This window comes from Notolabrus celidotus, chromosome 1, assembly GCF_009762535.1.
Source record: "Notolabrus celidotus isolate fNotCel1 chromosome 1, fNotCel1.pri, whole genome shotgun sequence".
NCBI classification, from domain to species: Eukaryota; Metazoa; Chordata; class Actinopteri; order Labriformes; family Labridae; genus Notolabrus; species Notolabrus celidotus.
This window is the reverse complement of record NC_048272.1, coordinates 26,252,755-26,280,497: the sequence shown is the minus strand read 5'-3', so window position 1 is coordinate 26,280,497 and position 27,743 is coordinate 26,252,755. Positions and strand designations below refer to the sequence as shown.

At 38.3% G+C, this 27,743-nt stretch overlaps 2 protein-coding genes across 2 annotated transcripts; both read right to left on the bottom strand.

The window, feature by feature from the left end:
- Positions 1–1,647: 1,647 nt before the first annotated feature.
- On the bottom strand, positions 1,648–6,814 carry LOC117818761. Its single transcript, XM_034691812.1, has 5 exons — positions 6,738–6,814; positions 4,444–4,565; positions 2,994–3,151; positions 2,709–2,804; positions 1,648–2,512 (listed from the first exon to the last, which is right to left on the bottom strand). Exons 1-5 carry the CDS (start codon positions 6,767–6,769, stop codon positions 2,210–2,212), a joined length of 711 nt encoding a protein of 236 aa, XP_034547703.1. The 5' UTR covers positions 6,770–6,814; the 3' UTR covers positions 1,648–2,209.
- Positions 6,815–7,344: 530 nt separating this feature from the next.
- Positions 7,345–26,790, bottom strand: LOC117827720 (monocarboxylate transporter 2-like). Its single transcript, XM_034704464.1, has 5 exons — positions 26,662–26,790; positions 25,033–25,253; positions 16,843–16,986; positions 13,707–14,522; positions 7,345–10,105 (listed from the first exon to the last, which is right to left on the bottom strand). Exons 2-5 carry the CDS (start codon positions 25,247–25,249, stop codon positions 9,846–9,848), a joined length of 1,437 nt encoding a protein of 478 aa, XP_034560355.1. The 5' UTR covers positions 25,250–25,253; positions 26,662–26,790; the 3' UTR covers positions 7,345–9,845.
- Between the last annotated feature and the right edge of the window lie 953 nt (positions 26,791–27,743).

The following is a 27,743-nucleotide window of genomic DNA, read 5'->3' as shown; positions in this document are numbered from 1 at the left end:
CCATCAAAAGAAATTAAATGACCCCTCACTCGATCACTTCCGGGATCACTTCCGGTATTTGGTACATTCCCTTTCCATAAAAATAAAAATGTTAAATTGTTTCAGAAATGGTAAAAGTGTTCCGTCAATTGTAAACTTGTCTCCAACTTTGTAAAAGTGTTTCATCTTTTGTAAATTTGTTGTCTTAAATGTAAATCTATTTTGGCCTTGGTAAAAGTTTTTTGCTAATGTACTTTTGTTTAATGAAATGTAAAAATGTTCTTGAAAATGTAAATTTGTCTCCAACTTTTTAAAAGTGTTTCATGTTTTGCAAATTTTGTTTATCCTTCAGGACCACCGTATGTTACCTCACAAGCACTTGATACCAGTGGCAAGGAAAATCTTCCTTTAACAGACATAAAATCTTAGGCAGAACCAGACTCACAAGTGGACAGATATCTGCCGCCACTGGAGGGTCAAGCCTACAATAACATTGCAGTGTAACACTATAATATTTCAATACAAAGTAGAATGTCTCACTAGATGCACATTATTCATAACTCTTGGTTTCTCGCTCTGCAGTATTTTTCAACTCACCCAACCACCTACAAGATCATCTAGAGACCCAGGAGTATTTATTTTTTCCCTCTGAGCGTGGAGGACATGAAGCTGAGAGGGAACACATATTGTTGGAAGAAGGGTCAGCAGGTCAGAGGGGAACAGGAGGTGAAAGGAAATATAATAATGATAAACAGATCTGTGGCCACTGCACTCATGGCCTTGTCTCTTGGGTACCTTTCCACCTTGTCATGTCCGAAGCCCTTGCATAATACTAAGGAAAGGGACAGGAACAAAAAAAAAAGTGTGTGTATGTGTGTTTGCACGTGCATTTCTAATTTATTGGCCCACAGATTTGCTGATGTGTAAGAGGCTTCATGCAGCTCAGGGCAACAGCCTGGAACATCCGGGCCCTGCTTCATTAGGTGCTCACGCCCTTAAGCTGCTGACATTTCCAAACTTGTTCCCCAGTCTTCTAATTGTCATGAAAAATTGGACACAGCCATCGACATTGAGGAGCTGCATGGTAAATCCAGCTTTGATGACATTTTCTCCCATGTCTGAGTGTCATTTAGTGTGGAATGCAAATAGTTGCTGTTGTGTGAGCATCTGTTTCCCCCTATGTACACACTGTTAAAAAGAAAAGGCCAGGAAAACTCAAAATATCAAGGCACCATGATGCAATCAATTTTTGAGTTTTCTCAACTTACTATGCAAGTTGTTCACATAACTCAAATTATCAAGTTAGGACACAAGTTCTGTCAACTTGGATTTTCTTGTTCACCCATTTATGATATTCTAGTCCGGCCAACAATAAAATTCTTGCTCCAATGCCACTTATTTTTCTGTTCAATCGATGCAGATATTCTAATTGAATAAACCTACAATTCCTCATTCAGTGGGATAAAACTTTGTATTGGTACTACTCAATATTTTTGTGAGCCCAACAATAAAAGCTAGCTTCATTGCCATGAATTTCCATCTTCAACAAAAATGGATATTCTTGTTCAATAAATTTAAAAGTTCTTAATCATGTCAGACAAAATTTTGACTTAAATGAAGTATGCGATTTAAGCAATGCTTTCTATAAATAAATCCAAATAGCACATCTGAAATTAAGCAGAACAACTTTTATTCCACGTGACATTCAAATGTCAATATAAACACTGAGGTCTGGCCTCAAGTAGAATCAAACGTGCCGTCATATTATAAAACTCTTGACAGTGAAAAAAATGATCCTAACTGCCTTTGTGATCAGACATTTTTGTGATCTGTGAAAGACCTGCTGGGCCTCAAACACTTCAGAACATTAAATGATAAAACAAAATTAAAGACAAAAGCCTATTCAACTAGCATCTCACCTATCCACAAATGTTTACAGGATTTCACAAAAGGGACTTAAATGCTTGAAATGACTGCATGTTCATATACTGAAGTTTTAACTGAACAATGATCCTGGTTTGGCCTAAACCACACAACCTCCACAGTCAAAACTGGCTGATGTGCTTAAAATAACAATGTGCAAGCATTTACTTAACATTTTTAGTAAAATGACAATGTGCAAGCATTTACTTAACATTTTACACAAGCACTGACAATGAACTTGAAACATTAATTAACTCGCAGACATGAATTAAGTTCTCCTTCTCACTGGAGGCATCTTGATGAACGTTTACAGTGATAGCTTTGTTTTCAGAGACCGTGTGCGCTGGGAGTGAACAGATCCAAGCTCGAAGAAGATGGTCTGAATTGCTTCAAAGGTGTAGGCCATCTGCTTCGGATAGTCAATGTTCATGGCATACAAAAGGCCAAAGAGATATGCAAAGGCTGTGCAGAGGTCTGGCATGTCATGCAGCACAATGGCTCCTTCCAACACAACAGCTACATCCAATACATTCGGCGCATCATCATCTTCAATGGTGGTGAGGATGGCAACAGACACTCCGCTGAGAGCCCTGTCTTCAGGTTCAGTGGCCTGTGGAAACAAAGCACATGCCTTACTGATGGGTTATGGAAGAAAAAAGACAAAACTTTTCTGATTTAAACTAACTTTAGTAACATGCTTGTCTTCAGTTGTAGGTGATTCAATCAAAAACAAAAACAAAATTTAAAAACTTAAGGTAAATTGTGAGTCATATGTTACAGCAGAAACAACATGTGCCGATACTTACTGAACATTGGAGGAAAAATGTTGTGGCATCATCCCGGACAAAGATGGGGAGACCTTTCATTGCTGCTGTCTTTCGATGAGACAGAATGTCCGATGTCTTAAGAGGATCGAGGGAAAAAAAACCCAAGACTAATTAGTATAGTGCCATACTGTAGTTCTACAAAGTCATTGAAAGTATTGATAAGGATAAAGCACTGATCGTAAAGGTTTGACGGGATAACATGCAAATACATTGTTTTCCTTGCAATTGGTCAATTTTGTGCTATATATGGGACATGTTCCTCACCTGTTCATCAAGTGTATCAAGGAGGTCTTCCATTTTCCGACCACAAGCTTCCCTCTTAGCCTGGTACAGTCTCAGTAGGCACGGCACATACATGTCAGGGATGCTCTGAAGGTCTCCAAGAGATCTTTGCTGGTGATCCGATGAAATTCCTGAGAAATCTGAACAAAAAAAATGAAAGTTTTGTTCAAAGTCAGTCACAAGAGTCAATATGCTTTCTGATCTCACAGGTTCCCTTTCTGATTTGACCTACAACTTCCATCATTACAGTAGCTTTGCCTCTAGGTTTATATCTGCCTCTCTGTCCATCTCTTCCCCCTTTCTATAACTCTCTCCCTCTTTATGTCTGTCTGCCCATCATTGAGAACAGAATAAACAAAACGGGAAAACAGAAAAATCTGTGTTGAATTTTAACGAGGACCAGAAGGAGAGCACACATACGCCTATTTTAAAATCTTTACATTGGCTGCCTGTTGCTTTTCCGTATGGATTTAAAAATTAGTTTTACTAGTTTTAAGGCGCTGCATGCCTTGCACCACTACATCTCAGAGATGCTTTTAGTAGATAAACCAGGAAGGTCTCTCAGATCCTCCGGCTCCTCTCTTTTAGCTGTTCCTAAGAGCAGAACTAAAACATTTGGTGACACTGCTTTCAGCCACTACGCTCCCAAACTATGGAACAGCCTGCTGGAGATCTGAGAGGCGTTGATAGAGATATTGAGACTTTTAAAACGTAAACTAAAAACGTATTTATTCAGTCTGGCTTTTATGTAGGGTTTAACAATTTTATTACCTACCTTTTACTGTAATATTGATTTAAATGTTGCTTTATTATTTTAGTAATTTAAACTGTTATCTTATTCTATTTTTATGTATTTATTCATTGATTTAGTTTAATTTATTTATCTACTCAGTTTATTGATATTTTTAGCCTTAGTTTTATTTTTCAACTCTTATCCTTACCTTTTAAATCTATTTATTTAACTATTTTTATTCTTAATTTTGATGCTTTAACTTATTTTAATTACACATAAGTTATTTTGGTGTGCATTAGTCTCCATTTTATTTATTTTATTTTATGTTGTTCTTATTTTAATTTGTTTCTTATTAGTTTTATTATTATCATTATTATTATCTTCCCCTAATATGTCTTGCCATTGTTTCATTTCTGCTTCTTTCTTGTTTTCAATCGCTGTAAGAGCACTTCGGGTTGCATTTTATTTGTATGAAAGGTGCTATATAAATAAAGCTTGATTGATTGATTGATAAAGAGCTATGCCACAGTTTCACGATTCTTTAAATGATGGCCAAGGTGGTTCAAAAACGCTCTGTCCACTGCAAATCTCTCTGAAATCACACAATCACATTGAAATGTTGAATTTTCCTGGTTTTCACAGATGTGTGTGACCTTGAGAGGTGTGATCTTAATGCACCAGTGTTTTGAACACACATACACAGTCTGTATGAATACAAGGCCAGTGTGCACCATTTCCATGACCGAAGACGACAGTGTTTTAGAAGGGTCTCTTGACTGGAACTTGTGAATTTGCAAAATTTGCACTGCATGCATCCAACCCTGAAATGAGAGACAAATACAGGACATATTCAGTTTCTTTTCCAGACATCATCATTTGCAAATAACTATAAACATTACAGCCCTGATTTCAATTAAAAATTCCAACAATATTTCCACAGGCTATTTGATGTGGCCTAAATGTCTGATTAACCAGAAAGTTTCCCCTAAAAATTGTGATAATTTATTTAAATGCTTTATTTTTTTGATGATATCACAGAAACAAGTGAATTTAGTAAAAATGTTAAAAATATTTTTAGTGTTCTAAGTTAGAGTGTATCACTACTGCCCTTTGAAGCTTACTGCAATACAGTCACTCTGTGCACTACAATCATTTATGTGTCTTCTTTATATACTATGCATTGTTTACTCTTTTCTTTAATCTGCTGTTTGTATTTTTTAATTTTTAAAGATTGTCCCCAACAAAATGTATTTGTATTGCATACAATGACAATAATGTTTCTAATCCTTTAACTAGCCATGCCAAAAAAAGGCTAAAGATTTCAACAATCCTATTATAAAATGTGCTTTATTTACACAAGGTAAAGTGCATTGATGACTGTGAGTAACAATAATAAACCTGTTCTTTAAGTAGCCTACTCTGTTCAAAATAATGAATCTTTAAAATAAAAGTACAACGCATTTAGGTTTAAAGATAGATCAATGAAAATGTGCATTTCAACCTCAGGTTATACACAACATAGTCAAGTACCATTGAACTTCTAAACAGTATTCTTGTAATCATCATCATGACATGAAAAGCAATATGTTAATTACATTTATTTCAGACATTTGGTTTACCACTGCTCAAATAATTACATTTTACTATCTACTACTTACAGATATCCAACCAATACTAAATGCTGTATTTAAGTAACTTTCCTCATAAAACACTTCATTAACATTGAAAAATGACAAACTGTAAATCTGATTACATTGTTCACCCTTATACATTTTAACAAAGCAATTATACCACGTAAAATATTTCTTCGAATATACTGAAATTGACTATTTTATTCAACTCTCATACTCCTTGAGCCAAACACGCACACGCGCATGTTTAAAAACAGTATTTATGATCCCCTTAGTGACTTCAAGTTTACAAACACTTCACTGTATCTACACAAGTCTTCTTTTTCATCTTTTATGAAATACTTTTGTCTAGTATAAACTTATACACGCGCGCTCGCTCGCTCTGGCACGCGCCGAGTGGCGCTGTGTGTGACTCTATAAACTATCTTTCGGTTTTTGGACCGAACCCAGACACACACACACTCACACCGTTCATTTAGCGGACTTGTGTGTGTGTGTGTGTGCGTGTGCGCACCGGGGTTCTGTGCGCGCTGTGGCCCGCGCTGTGTGGCGGTGTGTGTGTGATTATATAAACTATCTCCCGTTTTGGACCAAACACAAACACACACCATTCATTTAGCGGATACAAGTGTGTGTGCGCCGGGGTTCTGTGCGCCCTGTGGTGTGAATATATTATCTATTGTAGAGGATTGGTTTAATGGTGTTTGCCACCATGGTGTTTAGATACTGAATGTCCAAATGAAGACTAATGTTATAGCGGCTACGGAGTTTTCCCTAATGTCAGTGAATGTGACAGAGGCAGACCAGTGTTATGTTAGAGGCGGTAAGCCTGTCAATCATTGCTGATACCTATGACAGTGATCTGTACGGGGTAGCATGCTTGTGATTGGGTGAGTGAGCATAGAGGCGGGAGGTGTGTGTGTGTGTGTGTGTGTGGTGATGTTGTGTGTGTGTGTGTGTGTGTGTGCGTGCGTGCGTGTGCGTGTGTGTGCGTGTGAGTGAGAGAGAGAGAGAGAGAGAGAGAGAAGAGAGAGAGAGAGTCAAGAAACTATCCCGTTTTGGACCGAACACAAACACATACACACCGTTTATTTAGCGATTTGAGTGTCTGCACACCGTGCGTCTGTGTGCGATGTGTGCGATGTGTGGCGGTGTGTGTGTGTGTGAGAGAGAGTCAAGGAAGTATTCGACAGCTAGCTAATCTTGTTCTGATGTTAATCATGCCCGCCAACGAACCCCACAAACTGACCCTCTCCCACCCTCAACGAACAAAGCTAACTCAGAGATTGAATACAAATAAAATCCAATTTAGGTTAAAATAATACACTTCTATTTACATTTATTTAAAAACATATTACATACCAGCTGAGGGAGACTGTCTCTGCTGCTTCCATAAAACTTCATCCACCAAGAAAGTCTCGTTCAGTGCAGTCCACTCTGCGCTGGCCACTGGGAAACCCCGGAGGAGTTTACTGGACATGCGCAGATGTAAATAGACTAACGAGACAAGAGCGCCAAGATTGCAACTCACATACCCTTGTTACACTGACATGGAAATCCTTATTAAAGCTGCTGTGAGGAACTTTTGGTTTGTATTGATTCTAACGTCCCCTTGTGGACAAAGTGATACCTCTTATCTCTTGTCCTGTACATGCAAAATTAGTGTCAACAGATAATAACCTCATTCTGTTGGCGTTTAACATTTAGATTTATCACACAGTGTGATTATTTGCCATGAAAACAGCCAAAAAAGCGTGTTTCTAAAGCAAGATGTCAATCATCAGTTCTGACACCTACCCCCTCAGAGCGGTTTCAGGCATTAAAAATGACAACAGAGAAAGTAGCAGTGTTGTTGTGGATGGTCTTGTTTGCTTTGAGGGTCATAAAGAGGTATCAGTATCAGTTTCAGTCTGTTTCCTAGGCAGTTAAAAACTCCTCATAGTGCCTTTAAGTCAACGACAGGGAGAAGTTTGCTGGGAAAATGCAATTTTATTAGTTACATATGTGTAAGCTATAATTTTGAGTCTGATTTATCAGAAGACGTTTGTTTGCTCAACAATTGCTAGTTGTCATTTTTACAGTTCGAAAACATCAACAACTAAAAGATCTTCCAAAATACATTCAGGAATATGCCAATAACATCTATTCAAATGCACACACCAAAGAAAAAAGAAACTACATTGGAGTTTTATTAAAAGTTAACAACAGTATCAGCAAATTATACTCAACATATCCAGAAGACATGAGAAATTGAAATAATCTGTAACAATCAACAGATAAAAGCTTTGATAAAAATTCTAAAATCTGAACCTCAGAAAGCTGCCATCCTCTTTCAATTCAAAGTTTTGATAGCTACTTTTGGAACCATTGGTAAAACATTTTTTTTGAGACACTCAAACACACATCACACACAGGCACAAACACACAGCATCAAATTAGTTTAGTCCATAAAAATTCATCCTCTCTCAAACAGCAAATGTCAATGTTAACATAAAGTTATTAAATTACAGCAGAACTTATTTAAAAAAAAGGTACAGTGTGAGGTATTTACATTATTCAGCAGAACAGGCTTGGTCATAATGGAATGTGATATTCCTCAGTATGTTTACAATAGTTTATAATCAACTGAATATAAAAACATTCTTGTCGTTGTTAAATTAGAATGAGCCTTTTATTATCCACATAGGAAGCACATAAGAATCCCCTTCCACAGATGCCTCAATATGGCACTGCCATGTTTCTACAGTAGCACAGAATGGACAAACTCATAACATATATGGGTTTGTATTTAGTTAATGGCTGCTGGTGGAATGCAATAGTTGTAAAATGAAGAAGAGAGCGATGTGCAAAATAATTTGTATTGACAGATGTCTTTGATAGTGAAACTTGACAAATGGAGGATCATACCTAAAATGCATGACAGCAGCTTTTTGTCCTCAAAGGCCACCATTGCTTGGAAGGGGTGAGCAAGTGAGCATTTTTATCTAGAATTTGACAGCTAAATATCAATGAATATCCCCATTTCTATACACTGTACCTTTAAATCACAAAATAAATAGACTAAAAAACTTTGAAAACAACAGTATTAGATGTAAATGACTACCAGCCACTTTCACTCAAGAGGAGGTACAGTGTCTACTTTTAACAGTCTAAAACATGTGATACTTACAAGTTGTTTTTGCAAGTGGCTGTACAGTATTGTGTATGCAAAACCTTATTTCACTTTCATAATGTCAAAACTTTAAGTACAGTGGCACAAGAACATGTATCATGTTTGTAAAAAGGTAACTGAAATGAACGAATAGGAATCATAAAACAAAGAGAGACATGTAGAGCCTTTTCTTTTTTCACTAATATCTCTATCTCCTTATATCTATAATGTCACAACTAGAATGCAGACAGTGCAGTTATTCTTAACAGAACATTAACAAGTCATACTTTGAAGTTAAGTGACAGTGAGATGAACAGAAAACAGAAAAAATCATGCAGCATCTTTGTTAGGAAATACTATTCACTCTTAGCTATGTTCAACTTGCTCCACATCCTCTATGACTTGTAACTTATGAGAAAAAACATTCAAGATCTGTGGAATTTGAAACCCACATTGAGTGCCTCAGAATTTGACAGACACAGCGCTGAGTGAACGATGAAATGGTTGACCCTCAGACCAACACGCTGTTGTCATTAGGGGCTTTAAGGAGAACATCCCAACTATTGGTACAATTTCAAGGAAATGAAAGCAGAACCTCCAAGATGTTTTATGTCAATACTTCATGTTTGATTGGGGCTTTTTAAGATGCCGTTTGGTGCTTCATTGAATTAAATATAGGATCAAACAACTTACATTCATGCCTGGACAAATCACTGTATGTTACATAACTCAAGGTTCCTATTGTGCTGTACCTACTTTTACATAAGAAGCATAAAGGTCCCATAAAACAGTGTTTAGAAGAGCTACGATTGCTCCAGCTTATTGAAGTAGAAACACAAGAATAAAGGATTGGATTAAGTGTCATTCTGTGTTTCCCACAGAATGACTTTGGTGAGTCCCTGACTTGTTATCAAGCATCATATTCAGATCAAAATTTAAACACTTGCAACACTAACAAGATTGCCAACATGCTGATACCAAGGAATCAATGTCTGCGGACTCCATAAATGTATAAAAACACACTAAAAACTATAAAAAGGTTTTTATGTCTGGTCGTATGGTTGATTTTTCGCAAAGAGCAACAAGACAAAATAATGTGTATTGGTGCATCAATCACAGTGTTTGTGACTTAAAGCTACAAATAAAAAGACAAAATAGTGGCTGATGAAAACAACTCAGAGAAAGACAGAAACATTGCCATGATTCCCTGACATTTTCTCTATATCCTGTTTGAGGCTTGAATGGCACCATTTTTTGCCTTATTTACATCAAGTTTCCTTGTCAGTAATTATTCAAAGTGCTAATGAAACAAATTCACATCAACTTGGAATTTCTGTGTTCTCGGGATCTCTGAGGGCTCCATTCTCCTCTTTAGCCTCGGGCTCAGTTTGTCCCATCCCTGCCTCGGGGTTCTGATTCATCTCCACCTCTGAGGCTCTCACCTGGTTCTGCTTCTCTTTTTCCAGCATGTGGTAGTTGTAGATGTTCATGACAAAGAGGAACAGCCCACCAGTTAAGATCACTGACCCACACATGAGGAAAAGGTACTTGTAGTCTCCATAGATGTCCACCAGTAACCCTGTGAACAGAAAGGAAGAAAAGGAAATATATTTTGAATGTGCACCAGTTATACCCGTTTCATGCTTCCCTGTCTGTAGGAACAAAACAACACTTGGAAATGTGTCAGTATGTCACTGAATAGGATCTCCATTTCACCACTAATCAAGTTTGACGTTGAAGAGCAAGACCAAACAACCGCTCGGCTTGTGTGTGTGTACAAAAGAGTGAAAGGCCAATCTGAAAAGAGTCATGTCAGAAATGACAGAAGGCTATTTCGCCCATCCTGGCTCTCCAAAGATCTTGGGGAGAGCAATTTGGACGGCTGCTACCAAAACGAATCCAAAGAGAGGCTCATTCTCAGAGCCATAAATACCGAGCCCAATGCTGCAGAAAAAGTGACAAATGTAGTTTAGATCAGATTTGAGCCTCCAGGTTTTTTCAGAGCCTTTACCACACTTCAAACTTCCCCCTGCCTCCAGACACGGAATAGTACGCAGGCGTTGCTGTCTCTCTCACTCTCTGCATGGATGACGGTCAGGCAGTCCAGCTCAATGTGTTACAATACCCTCTTTATATTAGTTTAGAGCTTGATTGATTGATCATTGATCCAATATTTGAATTATTTTCAGACTGAAAATGTACTTTGTGGTCCCAATTAATTACACTTAAATTGGCAAAAAATTCTAAAATAGTGTTTTACAAACGTGTTTTTTCCCTACATTCTTTAGTCTTCCTCTATTACTTGTGGGCTCCATTGCCTGGCATGTAACACTATCTTAGAAAAAAGCTGTTTAATTTAGGGAAAGCTTAATTTGTAAACTAATCACCATTTTACAACAAAAAATGGTAATAACGAGGTTTGCGTTTGCACATGTGCTGTTCTGTGCTACACAATGACGTGGATTGCTTTGTGTTTCAATCAGTTTCAGACATCTGAATGCAGGCTGTAACATCTGATTGATGGCACTCATCTCGTGTGTGTACACCAATGACCATCACCCTCATTAAGACGCTCCTTGATTGGCTGGGTGCTAATTAGGTCCATCTGGCATGGTCACCTCTTTTTTTTATGTATTCACAGCTTAATTATGGCCCAGGTACAGGACTTCAATGGCGGGAATTTGCACTGAGCGTCATTAAACACCCAAAGCAAAAGGCTAATTACACCCACTTACCTCACTTCCTCCTAATTGGATTGACCCGGAGGTTTGGGGGAGCAGTAACAAGCAGACTAGTTGGGGGGGAGACATAACGATTGTGCCCTCTGGAGGAGAATGTTAGACGTGCAGGGAGGCACTTATTTACCCCATTAAATGAGCGCCTCAGAACAGGGTCACACCAGCCAAACTGAGGGCCAATAAATTTTCGCCTCATTAAAACTCAGGTCGGAGGCACAGGAAAAGTTTGTCAGCGGGCTGATAGCAAAATGTCATGTGCAATTAAAATACTCCACATCCTCAAAAAGTATGTAGGACACTACACTTTCTATTGATACATCTTATACGTTGACATCTGTAATAATAAGTCATTCAAAAGTCATTCATTAATATAACATTCATAGCATAAATCCAAACCTTATCACTAGAAATTGGATTATAAGGCTGACTTTTCTAAGACTTGTCTAGAAATGTTGATGTTGCCATACACAAAGCTTATTCAACCATTTAAACAGTTTTGGACTTTTCTGTAGACATATCACCCAGGATTGTGTCAGGAAAAAACTGAATGAAAGAAACAGCCAACAGACTTTATCAGTCTTGACACAAACAGGTTCAATTCAAGAAGGGTTACTAAAGGTGTGTTCATAGGAGGAGACAGCACATCATGCACATGGGCGAAGGTGAGCTCTTACTTTGCAATGCTTTTTTGAATTAACATATAAACATGGAGTTGGGGAGCAATTAGAGCAATCTAAACATCTAAATGAGAAATTCACTGCTAGCATTCCAACTATCAGCAAAGTTGGAAGACAACGAGGCTGAGGAAGCTTAGATTTTTAGATGTACTGATGAATCTGAGATAGTGACAACTGTCTACATATCCATAGTGATGTCACACCATTGGGTACTGCAATTTGCAGGGGGCATGGAACAGGTTTTTCCCTGTTATATACAATTAAGTTGCTACTCTGTTCTACATGTGTGCTATAATTTACAACAGAAGACAAAGCTGCTGCGTCACAGCACATTGCACCTTTCAAAGAAACCATTCTTAATGGAATATCTATCATTTGCTAAGAAATTAAAGGGGAAGAAAGGTAGAACTACAATTACAGACCATCTCTGAGAAAAAATACTTTTAAGAATTACTTGCCGGAGTAAAGAATTGTGTCTGTTTTCCCTCAGACAATATTTACCTTAAGCTGCCAGGAGGTACTTTTGGTTTGTGTTGGATTTGGCGAACACAGTGGGAAAAGTCTTATCTTGTTGCTTATTTGGGTCTTTACATGTGTAAGTAGTGCTTTTAGATCAGGACTTTCATCCTACTCTTTTAACAATCAAATATATCATGCACATACTGGGGAAAGTGTAACCAGAGTTTCTTTTTTATTTGGTGCTTAAATTAACTTCATCCAACAACAACCCCATGAAAAAGGTTTCAGGCATTAAAGGTAACTGCATAGAAAACGTCAATCTCTGTTCTCATGGTCTCATTTGCCTTTGTAGGACAGAAAGAGGCATCAATACTAATTTCAGTCTGTTTCAGCTAGAAATCCTCAAAGGAGCTTTAATTTTAAAAAGAGGTTTCTTGGTAAAATATTAGATGTGCTCCTGTGGTTCAAGAGCACCAAGAGATGTTAGTGAGTTTACCTCATATCTATGTGTTCATCGTGTTCACAGTTCTCTGCCTAATACCATTTATCATTTAGTGTCAGAGAAAGAACATCTCTTCAGCTGCTCCTCGACCCTGCAGGTCTGTGTGTGCGCAAGTTAAGCATTTGAAGAAAACAGGGTTCTGCACTTTTGGTATTGAACTTATGTAATAAGTGTACACAATCTGGCTTCAAAGCTTTATGTCTCAAGTGTTCATCGTTTTGTATTGATGCCCAATACTAGAGTAAACATGCTGTGCAAGTTTTCACAATGAGAAGGTCTTTTCTTTTCAGTAGTAAACACCTGTGACCAATTATTTGTTTTTTTGTGGACCATTCACGCACACTCCAAAAAAAAAAAAAAATCTTTTCATCAGTGATGATCCAGCTCTGTCATACAGTAATGATATACTAACAGGCAACTGAGCTCTGCTTCAAAATAATACACAGCACAAGAGTACAACAGCAATAAACAATCAGTATGAGAGAGAGAAAGTATTTATTTTGCTTAAATTTAGTTTGCTGAATTATTTGCAATAGAGCTTGCTCCAAACTGACTATTTAGTTTCAAAACAATGTAGTTTTCTAAGTGCCTGTTAGTAGACCTTTCTGATATTGATCTCCTTTCATCTCTTCAGTTGCAGGCAGGAGCATTAAGGTAATCAAAGTGAACTTAAAGCAAATGCAGATTTCTGTGCCTGTCCTCTGAGATTCAACATTACAAATACACATAGAGAAGTGTTTTGCTGATTCTGATTGATCTGTCATAACTGTAAATGTAGAGAACATGGTGAGTGTGCATAGTTACCTGCAGCAGGTGGTCCTAGCAGCATGGGGAAGCACTCGATGATGGTGACCAGTCCAACAGCTCGGGGGAAACGTTGACTGCCCATCAGATCCATCAGGCATTCAAATATCAGGGCAAAAACCATTCCAAAGCCAACGCCAAAAAAGACAGCATAGACCACCAGGAAGGTGTAACTCTGGATCAGTGGGCACAGTAAGTGGCATGTGCCGTTTACAACCATGGCAAAACCAAACAAGTACTGGATTCTGGGCCTGATCCACTTGCTGTTGGCGATCAGGCCTGTGCCAGGCCGAACAAACATGTCCACAAAGCCCATTATAGAGAGCAGATAAGCTGCAGAGTACTCTTCCACACCCTGACTAATAGCATAGGCTGACAGGAATACAATTGGAGCATAAGCACCAAAGATAAACATGATGCTCCCAATGAGGTAAATAACAAAGCCTCTATCCTTGAAGAGAGACAAATCCAAGAACTTCTTAGCGTTCTTCACAAAGCCTCTCCTTAGTCTGGTGTTTCTGTTATATGGCTGTTCCTCTACGGTCTTCTCCAGGGCATATGAACATGGTTTACAAGGCAGAGGAACAGGCCTCATGAGAGCCCCAGCAACACAACAATGGAGCATCAGACCCCCGAGGATGAGGAGACTTCCCCTCCAGCCAAAATGGACCAGTAAGTATTGGTTGAAGGGGGCCAGGACACAGAGAAACACTGGACTCCCGGCCATTGCGAGTCCATTGGCTAGAGGACGTCTAGTTAGGAAATACTTGCTGATGATGATGAGAGATGCATTCAGGTTTAAAGAAAGCCCACAGCCTGTGTGTAGAAAGATACAAGAAAAAAGTCAGATTTAAAAATCAGTTTCCTTACCCTAAACTCCAGCATGTGCCTGCTAAATTAAATCAGGACTTACTCAGCCTGGTGCTCATTAAGGTTCCATTTCATTTCACTTTTGCTTGCTAAAATCTCATTACTGAATGCTGGAATTATTTCAGAAATAATTTCTCCATTTAAGGAGAAATAAATTAGAGAGCCTGGGTAATACATGCACTTGCTTGCCTTTTTAACCAAAAAATTCCAATTTAATAGCACCTCATTTTCTATCAAATTCAAGCACTACAGGTAGATTGGTAAGGGTGCTGTATTCTGCCTTTTCAATGTCAATTTAATTTTATTCTCTGGTTCAACAATAGAACTCAAGGGAAAGGCTGTTTGTGTATATCAAAGTGGACTGACTCAGAATAACCATAGGAAGGTATACAGAGTAAAGTTGATCTCTGTAATTATTTTCTTAAATAAAACAGGGAATGGAAATCTTTATTTTGTATTATCCTTTGACATACAGAAATGTGTTTTGCATTACTAGATTCCATCTAACAATAACAAACCAAATATTTGCTTTTGTTAGATGTTGTTGCTTTTCAGCTTTATGTATCGGTCTAATGGTAAGGACACTATTAATCAATTAAAAACCTCTATATTACGAAGTCACCCAACCCAATATCACTGCATTTAAATTGTCCATCAGACTGACATCTGCACCAACACCGTAACTCTTTAAATAACTTATGCACAACGACACTGTACAGATGTAACATTGACTCCATTTAATCTTTCTATTCAACAGGACACAGTTGAAAGACGTGCCAGCTTCCCATCATTGGATGTGGACCACAGGTTTCTCTGCTAACAAATAACTATGAAGACACCTAATGCTGTAACCCATGTAACCCATCTAGGCTTTCAAGCAGCAAATTTAAAAATTAAGCCAATGAAGAAGAGAAAAAGATTGTAGTTCCCAAAGTTACCACTTGAGGCTGGCTCCAAAAGCCAACCCATCACAGTCTGGTACAAAAAACAGCAGTTTTTTGTTTTTACATTTGTTTTTATTGGTATTGGATGTCAGGTTTAATCATTGTATTGCTAATTTGTTTCATTTTTATTAAGAGTATGCATTATCAGGTATAATTAGGGGTGTGGCTAATTGACAGGTGGCTATGGCCTCAACTTCACCTCTCTGCTGTTTCTAGATCAGCCAAAAGTGGGTTGAATCAGCATTTCCTGATATGACAAAATTGCCAGCAACCAATGGGTTACATCACTGAGACTATTTTCATGTTTTTTTAAGAGTGAATGGATAATTTATAATTACTTGACTCAAAAGGCAGCCCCTTTCACTACACACTTTCTCAACTTATTTGCTTTTAACAGCCTAAATAATGAATTTTGTAGCACTTTCATCCCTTACCAGTATGTCTCAAATTCCTTGAGGGACCGCTGGGCATTATATCAACCACAAAGTAAAGTTTTATAATAACAATAAAACTGATCTGGATTTTTCCTGCACAATAAAAAAAATACTGCCCCTTCTAAAACAGTACACCACACACACACAAAAGAAAATCAAACTTCATTTTGAAATCTGGGCCAAGGATAAATGCTCAATAAAAGCCACAAAAATGAATCTTGAAAGCTTTAAAATAAACACTTACCTTGTAGCCTAGGTGTGTGTATTAGTGTATGCATGTGTGTAAGCATATGTCTAGATATCTGCCTGGTGAAACTGCCTGATGCCTATGTGTCAGTGTGCCAGGGCACAGGGGAGCAGAGCAAGGCACACACATGCCCCTGGGCCCCACACATGGCCCTGTGACTTGCTGGGCCTATTAATCCTTCACAGCAGTCCTTGGCAGGGTAATGAGCCTCGCAGGATGGCAGGCAGCCCCCCATGTGACAACCATGATGGGAGCCTACGGGAGAGTACAGAGGGCCACCAAAGACCATGCTCTTTGGGATCAGGGATGGCTCTGTGTTAATTACTGTCCTGGTGCTGGTCCCCTTGGAGCCGGACACCCAGGGCCAAGACAAAATGCCCAAACTGGGACTCAACTGGGGGGGATGGGGGTGATAAGTGATAAGATGGAAATGTCTGAGATCCATGTCATGAGATCTGTTGCTTCTGTGCTAAAGTGTTAACATGTCATGTCTTAGTTTTAGACTGTGATCAACAGGCCTAAATATCAATGGACTACAAAGGTCAGTATGCACACAACATAGTCAATTAACCTGGCTTACACTTTTACTTCAAATGAGTAAAAAAAGGATTTGGTTGAAAAATGATCAATGTATACTGTACCTCCAATGACACCAATGCAAAAGTAGAGGTAAATGATGGAGGTCCCAAAAGATGCAGTTATCATAGAGACCCCACACAGCAGTCCACCCACTATGACTACTGGCCGGCTTCCAAAGCGATTGACCAAAGCACTGCTCACTGGTCCTGCAGAAACAAAGAGGGGGAGGACAAACAGAGTTCTGAATTGGCATTCTTACACGGTAACATCAACATGTATTCTTTTTTAGCAACCTGCTGCACGTTAGCGATTAAGGATTCATTCAACTCTTGTTCTCACCGTAGGTCTAAACCAAGGGCAAAAAGAGCAGGTAATGAAAAACCTCCCCTCTTTGCGTCCACTGCGATGCAACTTTGTGACTCATTATGCTCTCCCCTGTTAATGTCAAATACTACACTCAGTGATCAATCAGCAATTAAACAGCTTTTTATATGCTGTCACTCTTCCACTCGTTCATAACCTTGCCTGAAAGACTGACATTGCACCAACAGTCTTTACATGGCATGCCATGATGAAAAACCACTTTATTTTCCTTGCTATTAGATCAATCATTTGAATATATATTAATTTTGTTTGAATCATATAGAAAACTGGGGAAAGCATCAATCAAACTAATATAGGAGCTGCCATGTTGTTCTGAAACATGTTGTATTGAAACATTCTGCAGCTCTTTCAGGAAGTGGAGGGACGGGTCTCTTGTGGGTGGTGATTACTGAAAACAGCCCTGTGAGCAGAAGAGGATTACATGTTGGCGAACACCTACTGTCTTCAATAGCATGTTTACCAGAGCTGATGATTGATTTCTCACTACATCAGGACAAAATGTAATATGAAGAGGGAAAGCATGTTGTGTGTACAACCTATGTTATGACTCAGGATGGATTTGTAGACAAAACTCTTCATGTAACCTTATAGATACAGTTCTCTTAATTAAATGTTTATACCACCTCCATGTGTGGGATGTATTGCATTGATGTTCAACTTTTTTTCATTTTCTTTTATAATTCATTATTAGAGAATCCAATGTTTTTCTAAAAAACCTGTTTTCTTGTGCAAAACTATTTGATGCAGCAGTTGGAGACAGATCTCTGTATTCATGCTGGGACAGCAGTGTAAGCAAAACGTGTATTTATTCAGTTATATGCTGATCTGACATTATTTGTTTTGTTCTACAAAAATAATACGTTTTAAAAATGAATATGCCGTGGGCTGTGTACAAATATTTTTTGTTGTTACCTTTTCCACCCATGTGTTTTTTAAATCAATTATTTGATCTTTTAAACTGAGTTTGATATCCTTAAAGCTGACGTGACACCATCAGAAGATTTTGTCTGGTGTGTGTGTCCAAAACCTAACCAAAATGTAGTGAGTTTAATGACCTAATATAAAGAAAAGTAATAAATACTGAGGAAAGAACCTTAAAATGATTGGATATACTGGTCCAAAGTCAGGTTATGTAAAACGTTTCCTGCCTTTGATCCCACATGTGACCTATGCAGACAAACACCAGGCACCCTCTCACATGTTTTGGTCCTGCCCAAAACTAGACAAGTTTTGGAAATTCATATTTACAACTTTTACAGACGTCTTGAAGATATCATTAAAACCTTCTCCTATAACTGCAATTTTTGGAGTTGCACCACCTGATCTACATCTCAGCTGTCAGGCAAAGATTATGATAGCGTTTGGGTCTCTCCTGGCACGTCGGCAGATACTGTTTTAATGGAAAGAAAAATATCTTCCAACTTTCAAATCATGGATAAATAATGTTATTCATCATTTGACATTTGAGAAAATACGTCACACCACAAGAGACAGGAAGTTGTATGACATCTGGCAACCTTTTTTAACTTATATAGGAAAAAATGTGTGTGTGTGTGTGTGTGTGTGTGTGTGTGTGTGTGTGTGTGTGTGTGTGTGTATTTATGCATACATGTATCTTGTTAATTTCATTTATTTATTCCTATATTTATTTAATTTTGTCTTCTCACAATTTCTTTTCTTTTTCTTTACTAAGTAAGGTACATTGGGAAAGGGGCTCTGTTGGAGCTTTAGGGGTGGAGGGTGTTTCACTGTTCAAAAAATGAAACATCATTGTTGTATACATTCGTTTGTGTATAACGGTCGAAAAACCAATAAAAAGACCTTGACAAAAAAAAAAAAAGATTGGATATACACTGCTAAATTCTATATTTATAATCAACTTTTAATAAATCTAGTTAAAACTCCAGTTTACAGTGAAGAGAAATTTAAGCAAAGAATGAAGCAAAACCTCTTTTCTTCTGTCTTGCTTCACAGTGAGCTCTAAAAGAATTGTCCTCAAACACTGCACCTGCTGTACACTACATGTAATAAAAATATCCCTCCCCCAGTTTATAAAGTTAACCAGATGCCTGCGTAGGTCAAACATAGATCATCTTTCTCACTGTAGCTGTGTCACAAGAGGGCATCCCCTGGACTACCCACATTTCTACTTCCATTATAACTCTATCATTTAGACTTCTTGAGTCAGAGGTTCTCTAGAAAGGCTGTCGCGTCTCTCCCATGGGGACCAGGTGTCAGACCCTTGTGAGCTGAACCCTACTCTGATATATTCCCCATCTCTCTCCTCCACTGGGTGACATTGCTGAAGCCTTGCCAAGGACAATATGATGAAGTCTTGTGCCTGAGCCACAGTAGAGGGGAATATTTCACCAGTTAGGCCTCTCTGAGTTGAGTGCAGGTGAGTCACACACCCTGTTGTCCCATAACCTTGAAAACATACACTCAAAAACTCATGTTAAGTGTCTCCAGGATTTTTTTTCTTGATATTTTTATTGTCATTAATGAGTTGCCTTAATTAGTCCCAATACTGAGTGTGGAATGAGACCAACATACTTTTCTGGATTGTTTTTCAGGTGTCTTAGTGTAGCATGTGTAGGGGAGAACAGGGTTGGTTGTCACACTTTTTACTGTTTTGATGATTGCTCATCATCAAAACATCTTTCAATAGTCATTCCTACATTAAATTGAAGCTTAAGGTGTTGGCTTGAAATGTGAATCTCTCTTATTTTCCAACTCATTGTAACAAAGAGGCAATTAACTATCAAAGACACTCTGACACATTGTGACAACCAACCCCATCACGGGGATGGTTGTCACACGCTATGGGTTGGTTGTCACAATGGTATTTCAATAGGAAAAATATTTTAAAAAAGGCAAGAAGGCAGAACTAAATTTGAACATTTAATTGCACTGACTAGTGCTAGGCCTACATAACTTAATGCATTTTAACATAAAATGAGCAAGGAACATGAACAGGAAACACATCTATAGTCCAGCCTATATAACAACATAAAGAACAAAACAAATAGGCCAAACAATAATGACCTACTCAACTAGGCTACATGCAGTCACTGTCTGAGTTACAGTGATGGCAAATATAGGGTCTGTGCACTCCAACTTATTTCACCATGCATGATTTTGCCAACATAGGGGTTGGTTGTTATATGTGACAACCAACCCCAAAGAGAATGTGACGACCAACCCCAACTGGATTGTTTTGCTAGCATCAAGGCTAACAACCATCTAACAACTACTTAGCTAGCTAATACAAATCTAAACCATAGCTTTCCCCTCACACTTAGTAAGGGTAAAACTTGTTTTGTTATAAACCCACCATTTAAAAGCCTAGAAGAAAAATACTGAGGAGCTGAATATTTACAATTTGACATGAAAAATACAAAAAGTCCTCTCACCTCAAGTTCAGCTGTCTTAATCCAGAGAAGACTGTTTCCGAAACCGCCTGCTACATACTACTTACTAATGTAGTAGGCAGTAGGTGTTGCCTACTACATACTGCTTTTGAATCTAGTATGTAGTATGACTGTTCTGTTGGATCTGTGTTGTAGTATGCTGGGCCAGACGTCACTAGATTTCCGGTTTCAGAAAGCAGAAGTAGACAACGGCGAAGCCGATAGAGAAACTGCTTCTTTAGCATCCATTTATGATTTCATTTAAGTTAGGAAGTGGTTTATATGTAATTCAATAACCTTCACAGCACCTAAAAATGGATTTCCTCCCCTCAAAAAAGAAGGAAAAAGAAAAAGCGGAACAAGCACTGTGCATTATGGGAAACAGTACGCAAGCTAGACTGGTCCGATGCATACTGTGAAATTTCCCCAAATCACTAGACATCCGGGGAGTTTGGATTACTGAAGATTTTGCTCTTGTTCACATACTACTTACTGCATACTGAATTTTGGCCAAATCAGTACGTACTGCTAGTATAGTAGGCGGTTTCGGAAACAGACTATGTAGGTGAGCTTTGATCCTAATTCTGGAAATGTCCATACCCCAATTTGAGAGACAGTGCCCTCTGGTGGCGAGATATAAATAATGGGCCAACCAACCCGTGTGACAACCAACCCCGTTCTCCCCCACTCTTTTTTTTGAATAAAAACTGTATTATCTACAAATGCTTATTTGTTGCTGAAATGAAAACAATGGTTACTAGCAGACCAATAATGTGCAATGTGTGAAGTGGACCCATTAGCATAGAGCTTCAAACCTTTTTCCAAGGTCTTATCTGTCAATCAGACATCATAGATCCAGCAACTGTAAGCTGGACACAGAACTAGTTAAGGCACCGACAGGACCCGATGCTGCAACCAATGTAAGTGCTAACTCAAAGAAATGTGCCATCATGTCTACAGTGTTAATCTACCGCAAATGTGCACTCACAAATTAGAGTGCTTGTCTATTACCCTCCCAGTTCATAATGCCCTGACCTCTAGAAAAAGTTAAACCAGGCACATTTTCTGTGTGGTGCTATCTCACTGTGTCATTTTTTGATAGAGCTCTTTCTGTTGGCACCTTGACAGAGGTTTCCTGCTCAAATGTATGATGACCTGCTGTTGAGGGATGGTCAATTCTTTTTTTTCCAAATTATTTCTCTATTTTACTTTAAGATAAACAAATTATACACATTCCTGGTGTATTGATTGATAACAATTAAATAAAAAAAACATGTATTATTAGTATTTGTGGTTACTGGGAGTAACATTTGGCCTCTCCTACTCCCAGGTATTCACTGCATTTGTCAACTCCTCTGCCAACTGAGTGACTTTCATACAGGGAGTGCTGCACTCTTCATTTTCCAATCCAACAAACGGTGAACCTTCAGGAATTCTCTGTTGCCTGCAAGGTCCAACTATCTGTAGTAAGAGCAAGGCTCTGTGCTTCCGTTTACTTGTTTTCAATACCTTTGCGTGTTGTTTCACAGGAGGTCGGGAATTACCTCTGTGCAGAAAAATGTGCAAGAGTCTACTTTGTAGCGCTGATCAAGCATTTTCATAAAGGTGACGAAAGCCCACATCTCTAAACACTGAAAGCAGCTGCAGACCCTTGGCAATGAACACCCCGCTGCCCTTGTTATGTTTTTGTGTCTCTCTGAACTAGTGAGGCATGTTTGATGGAAGGCCTCAGCAAGGGGCTGTTGCTTCTTGGATGACGTTTTTACCTGCTCTACTATCCAGGCAGTGATATTTATGGGTGATGACGCTGCATATGTGCAGTCATGTTGGAAGTGTTTTCATTTGAGTAGGTGACACATGTTCAACAATGTTTGCAGACAGTCATTATTAGGGCCCGAGCACTGCCACGCAATAAGGGTGCATACTTTTGAGAACTCCTCCTTGGGTTTTTCTCTATTTCAGTCCCAACAAAGCACATTCTATAGCAGACACATTGACGATCCAAAATTATTAAAGGCATTCCTTTCAGACTAAAATTGTGGGCGTGGCAGACTGTCAAGTTTGGAGGTTTTCTTGGCAATCTGGCAAAAACCTGTAACATAAGCAGCACCTAAGGGACACAAGCAGTACATACTCTCAGATGTTGCATGGCTTATATCAGGCGGTGGTTTACATGTGGCGGTGGCTCACATAGGCGTTGGCTGCAGGTGTGCAAGGGGCAATTCATCGCCGCTTGCGGCTTTAATTTTGTTTACTGTTTGCCACACTACAGATTTCAAAGTACCAGGTGCTTCATAATATTGCTGCCTCACCTCACCGCTCATCATGTTAAAGCCATGACACCGGTATTGTCAGATTCCCCTAACTTTACTGCGCAGTGATTGTATTACTAGCAGGGAGGAGTTTCATCACCTCCATGCGTGGACTCTCATGCACAAACAAACAGAGACAATTCAGGGAGACATATAATGCATGGAAGCTAGTTATACACAAAACCTGAAAAACTGGAAGTCACAGGTACTTGACTGTGGATGCCAAACAGTTCAATCTTATATTGACAAGTGTTGCATAATGTTTACAACCTTGTTTGGTCACAAGGTTTATCTGGTCACAGGATTATTAAGAGAAAAGGAAATCATGAAAATCTGAACCTACACACTACCCAAAGTTAGGTTCGTTTCCCGTGGGTCCTTTCCAAACTCTCGACTTTGGTCTTTTGACAACATGTCAGATTGTGTTTCCTTAATAGGGGACTTATAAATTGAACATGACATGCAGTTATTTGACTTTCCAATAATGACTAAAAACCAGCCTGGCTTACAACAGCAGTTTCAACCCAAATAAACTAATTTTGGTTTGATTCATTTTCAATAAACAGTGAGAGAACAGAACAGACAGAGCAATATGAGGCTATTAAAACTTCTGGATGCAATTTTGCAACAAGTCAAAGTGCATGCTATGTTTGGTCTGTACGCAAAAAGAAAAGAAAATAATAAATGTGCTTTTCTTTTTCAATGGTAAGTTTTTGTCACCTGGTCAACCTTAAGAGGAAATGACTCAGAGTAAAGACCATCTCTGTGGGCAGTCAAATTTATGTCATGTGAGTTATACATGTTAGCGACGTTCTTCCTATTAAGAATGCTATTTCGGTGAGTGTGGTACCTCATGTGAATTCAATTTAACAATTATCTATCTGGGTCAGTTGGGTACACAGTACAGCTCATGCTTTCTTTGTGCAACAGCAAACCTTAAAAGAAGAATTTACTTTGGCTCTAATGTGAATGGATGAGTAAAAAACATCACCAACTACTTATTCACTCTCACAAAAATGAATGCGTCTGCAGAAAACTGGTCTAGCTTTAAGCTTTGTGATGTATTCAAGAGAAATTTTTAACAGAAAATGGGAGGCAATTTAAAGATCGTTTGATCAGCAGACCATTATCAGTGTTACTTATTGCCCTGAGGGAATAAAACACAATACAAAAAGACAAAAAGAAAGAAGAAGCTCAGTCTGGTTAACCTGGAGGCTATTACATGTGAGCCAATATAAATTTGTTCTCTAGTCAAGTAATGAGTACTGATTTAAAGGCGCTGACTCCAGAACTTGGCTTGAAAAACTACACTTCTGGTTTTAAAGTAAATGTGTTTATGTGGGGTTTTGTTCTGCATGCTTATGTAAAACCACCAGGGGAACATTTACATGGCAAGTCCACAAAGGACAATAGTTTTCCACTGTGACAAATATTGCAAAGAGCAAATGTTGGTCACAGTTTTCTCTGATTGTCCACTTATCAGGACACTGGCTGTTGGATCCATACTTTCTACTTACACTAAACCCCAAATCACATGTGAAAGTTTCACATGATGATAAGGCTTGCGTGGTATTATCATTAGTGCGAAGTGTGAATGGGTAAATGGGGACATTTTGTAATGCATCTTCATCTTCAATCTATTTGCATATATCCAGACACAAAAATGCATTGATCTGTATGTTAATACAGAGAGTATCAGTTTAAGAGTTTTGTGGTAAATTGAGACTCAGTATATACAGTTGCTTACAATTAAGATTTTTAGTTTACAGTTAATACTGCAGTTGAAACCCAATGTCAACATCATCATAAACATGGAAAATAAGGCCTGTGAGGAGATTTTCCCAAGCTACATTGGAAAAGTTAAGGAAACCTACTCTTCCTACACCCAAAGTAACATTTCAACTGGAGTGGACAGGAACCAATCACTTTCAACTTCTGCTTTAACTACAAGGGTATTGAAAGGAGCAAATCTGAGACAAATTACCAATCAGAAGATACTTTTAGTCTTTTTCCTGTAGTGTTAAGCTTCTAATCTATGAATGTGAATCTGATTGCAACGATGGATGCCACTTATACTAATAAACTGTTTGTTTTTTTTCCACATGGGCAGAGCAATGCTACAAGTACTAAAATTGAATCAACTTACCGCCTGCATACATGGCAGCTAGCATGATGGATGAAATCAATGCTATCTCACTGAAACTCGCTCCCAAGTCTTCTTGGATCGCCTTGAAGAATATGGAGAGGACTTTGGGTGTAGCGTAGGCAAAGCCAATGGAAATGTGGGCACCAATCACCACCATCCAGCCCCAACCGCCATCCAGGGGTTTGTACTCTAACGGCTCTGCTGGAGCAGGAGACATTTTCCTGTTTGAAGAGTGGAAACATACATGACATTGTGTTAACTAAACAGAAATTGTTACTTGAAGACAAAGATAAGCTACCAAACAAAACCACTGTTTAAGTTTTGCCATAGTCAGACATAGCTGAATGCAGAGTTGATAGTTAAACTTCAAACTTTATCACTGGTGTGCAAAGGAATAGACAGTGCAAAATAAAATACTGCATATTTGGCTCTTACATTAACTGAACTCAACTGTTTATTTATAGACACCTTTTATACATTCAAGCATGCAGCCCAAAGTGCTTCACAAAAGAACAGAGACAGAAAACAGCAAAACAAAAAAATGATACAAGACTAAAACAAAATAGAGGTGTGATATGAAATACTTTAAAATACAAATAAAATCAATTAAATTAAATTAAATAAATACCAGATAAATAAAATAAAATAATAAAAAAGAAGATGATAGAATGAGATAGAATAAAAACACAATCATTCAAAATTATGCTAAAACAATGGTCATAATGGTAATAATGCAGTCCAGGGCTAGTAAGGAAATTACTTCAAGTTAAAAGCCAGATTAAAAAGATAAGTATTTAGTTTGCTTTTAAAAACACCCAGAAAGCTCACAGATTTAATATCCAGAGGCAACGAGTTCCACAGTTTTGGTTCTTAAAAACAGGAAGGGCTCTGGCCGGCAGTTGTGAGGGACACATGAGGAACATGTAGAAAGCAATGTTACCTGGACGGTGTAATATACATGGACTTGTACTTCATTGAAACTAGATCATAGTGTCATTGATTTTCAGGTACTAAAACAATGTTTACACAAGTTATGTAAGCAACAACACAACACTAAGTCTATTGGTTGACACCATAGACTGTAAATAAAAAGGTTGTCACTGGATGTCAGTGGGTGAGAAAAAAATGCTGACTTGTTCTTTTTTGGCACAGCTGGTAAGTAAAATGGAATAAACTGGTTTACTGGAAAACTAGAAATTTTAACCTTGAGTCTCAACTAACTCTTTTAAAACAAAGTTAACACGCGGAAGTGTGATTGAATATTTAGTGAGGCGACAGCACTGAGAAAAGTGTAGTCTCGTATTACTGTAACAACTAAAGTCTTTGTTTCATTCACAAAGTTCTCAGGCTGGTAGCATACTGTGTTGTCATTTGTTCCCATATAGGCGATCCTCACAATCTCTCAAACTACACCCATCGATTGTAAAAAGAGCGTCAAATGTAAACAAAAGTTCAATGAGACAGAACCGCGTTGGTAACTTTACTCCACACAGCTTCGTGCCGGGAGGATACTCACCACGTGGACATCGCGCGACATCACTGATATTCGATGTCTACGGGATGAACCTATAACGATCAAATCAATCAAGGAAAACTCTAAAGCTTTCCTAAAAGTCTGAGTGACCTTACCTTTCATTGAATGCACTCGCAGGCTCTCCCTCTCTCTCTACAAACTTTTTGAACAGACGTTTCTGCCTGCTTCTTTATTTGACGTGCGGTCACGTGTCACTCTGGTCGCTTGGGGGGGTTTGCCTAAACAGATTTGACTAGTTTCAGGATGATCAGTATATGAGCTTTGTCCCTGCATGTTGTTCAGCTTGTAGATCATACTGCTGTCTGCCATCGGTACATACACGTGTATGTTTCTATAGCGTGACCGCAGCATGCACTGTTACAGCATCATATCTTTGAGTCAGATTGAAGGGACTGATAACCAAATGCATGTCTCCAGACTCCAGACTCAGATGAGATACAGTTGTGCTGTTAAATTTACATACCCTGGCAGAATTTATAATTTCTTGGGTAGTTTCTGTTGTCATTATGCTATAAAAAGAGTAAACACAGCTGTTTGACAATAAGTGGCTTCACTCAATCACTAACCATGAGTGAAAAAAAAGTTTTTCTCTGATCATTCTTATTCTCTGAAAAATGGCCAAAAAAATCACAAATTCTGGCAGTGTATGTAAACTTATGAGCACAACTGTACATTTGATAACACAGTTACAAGTTAGAATGGTTATTAATAAATGAGAAAATGTCATCTTTAATATTTTTTTTATTTTCAAATTATGTGCAATGTGAATTTCACAGTTGAGCTTAACCACCACCATAACCCAAAAACAGACAAACCAGCAAAATAAAAGTGAGGAGAATGCATGATGGAGAACACAATGAAATAGCACCAATAAGCGATGCATGTTGATGACCAGAATGAGTATTGCAGCTCAAGGCCACTTAATATTGAACACAGAGTAGATTTTTTTAGCTTGTTGTATTACAAGACTGGTGTTTGTAACAATGGAGTTACTTGATCTGTAATGCTTAGTTTCAGTGAGAAGTTACAAAGAAATACTACTGTACAACAGAGGGGAAAAGAAAATCAAAACATAGCACTCGTGCAGGTAATCATTTTTTCTCAACCGAGCAGGATTACACTACCAAAACTAAATAGATAATAATTACACAAAGAAAAGGAAAAAAACAGCCACTGG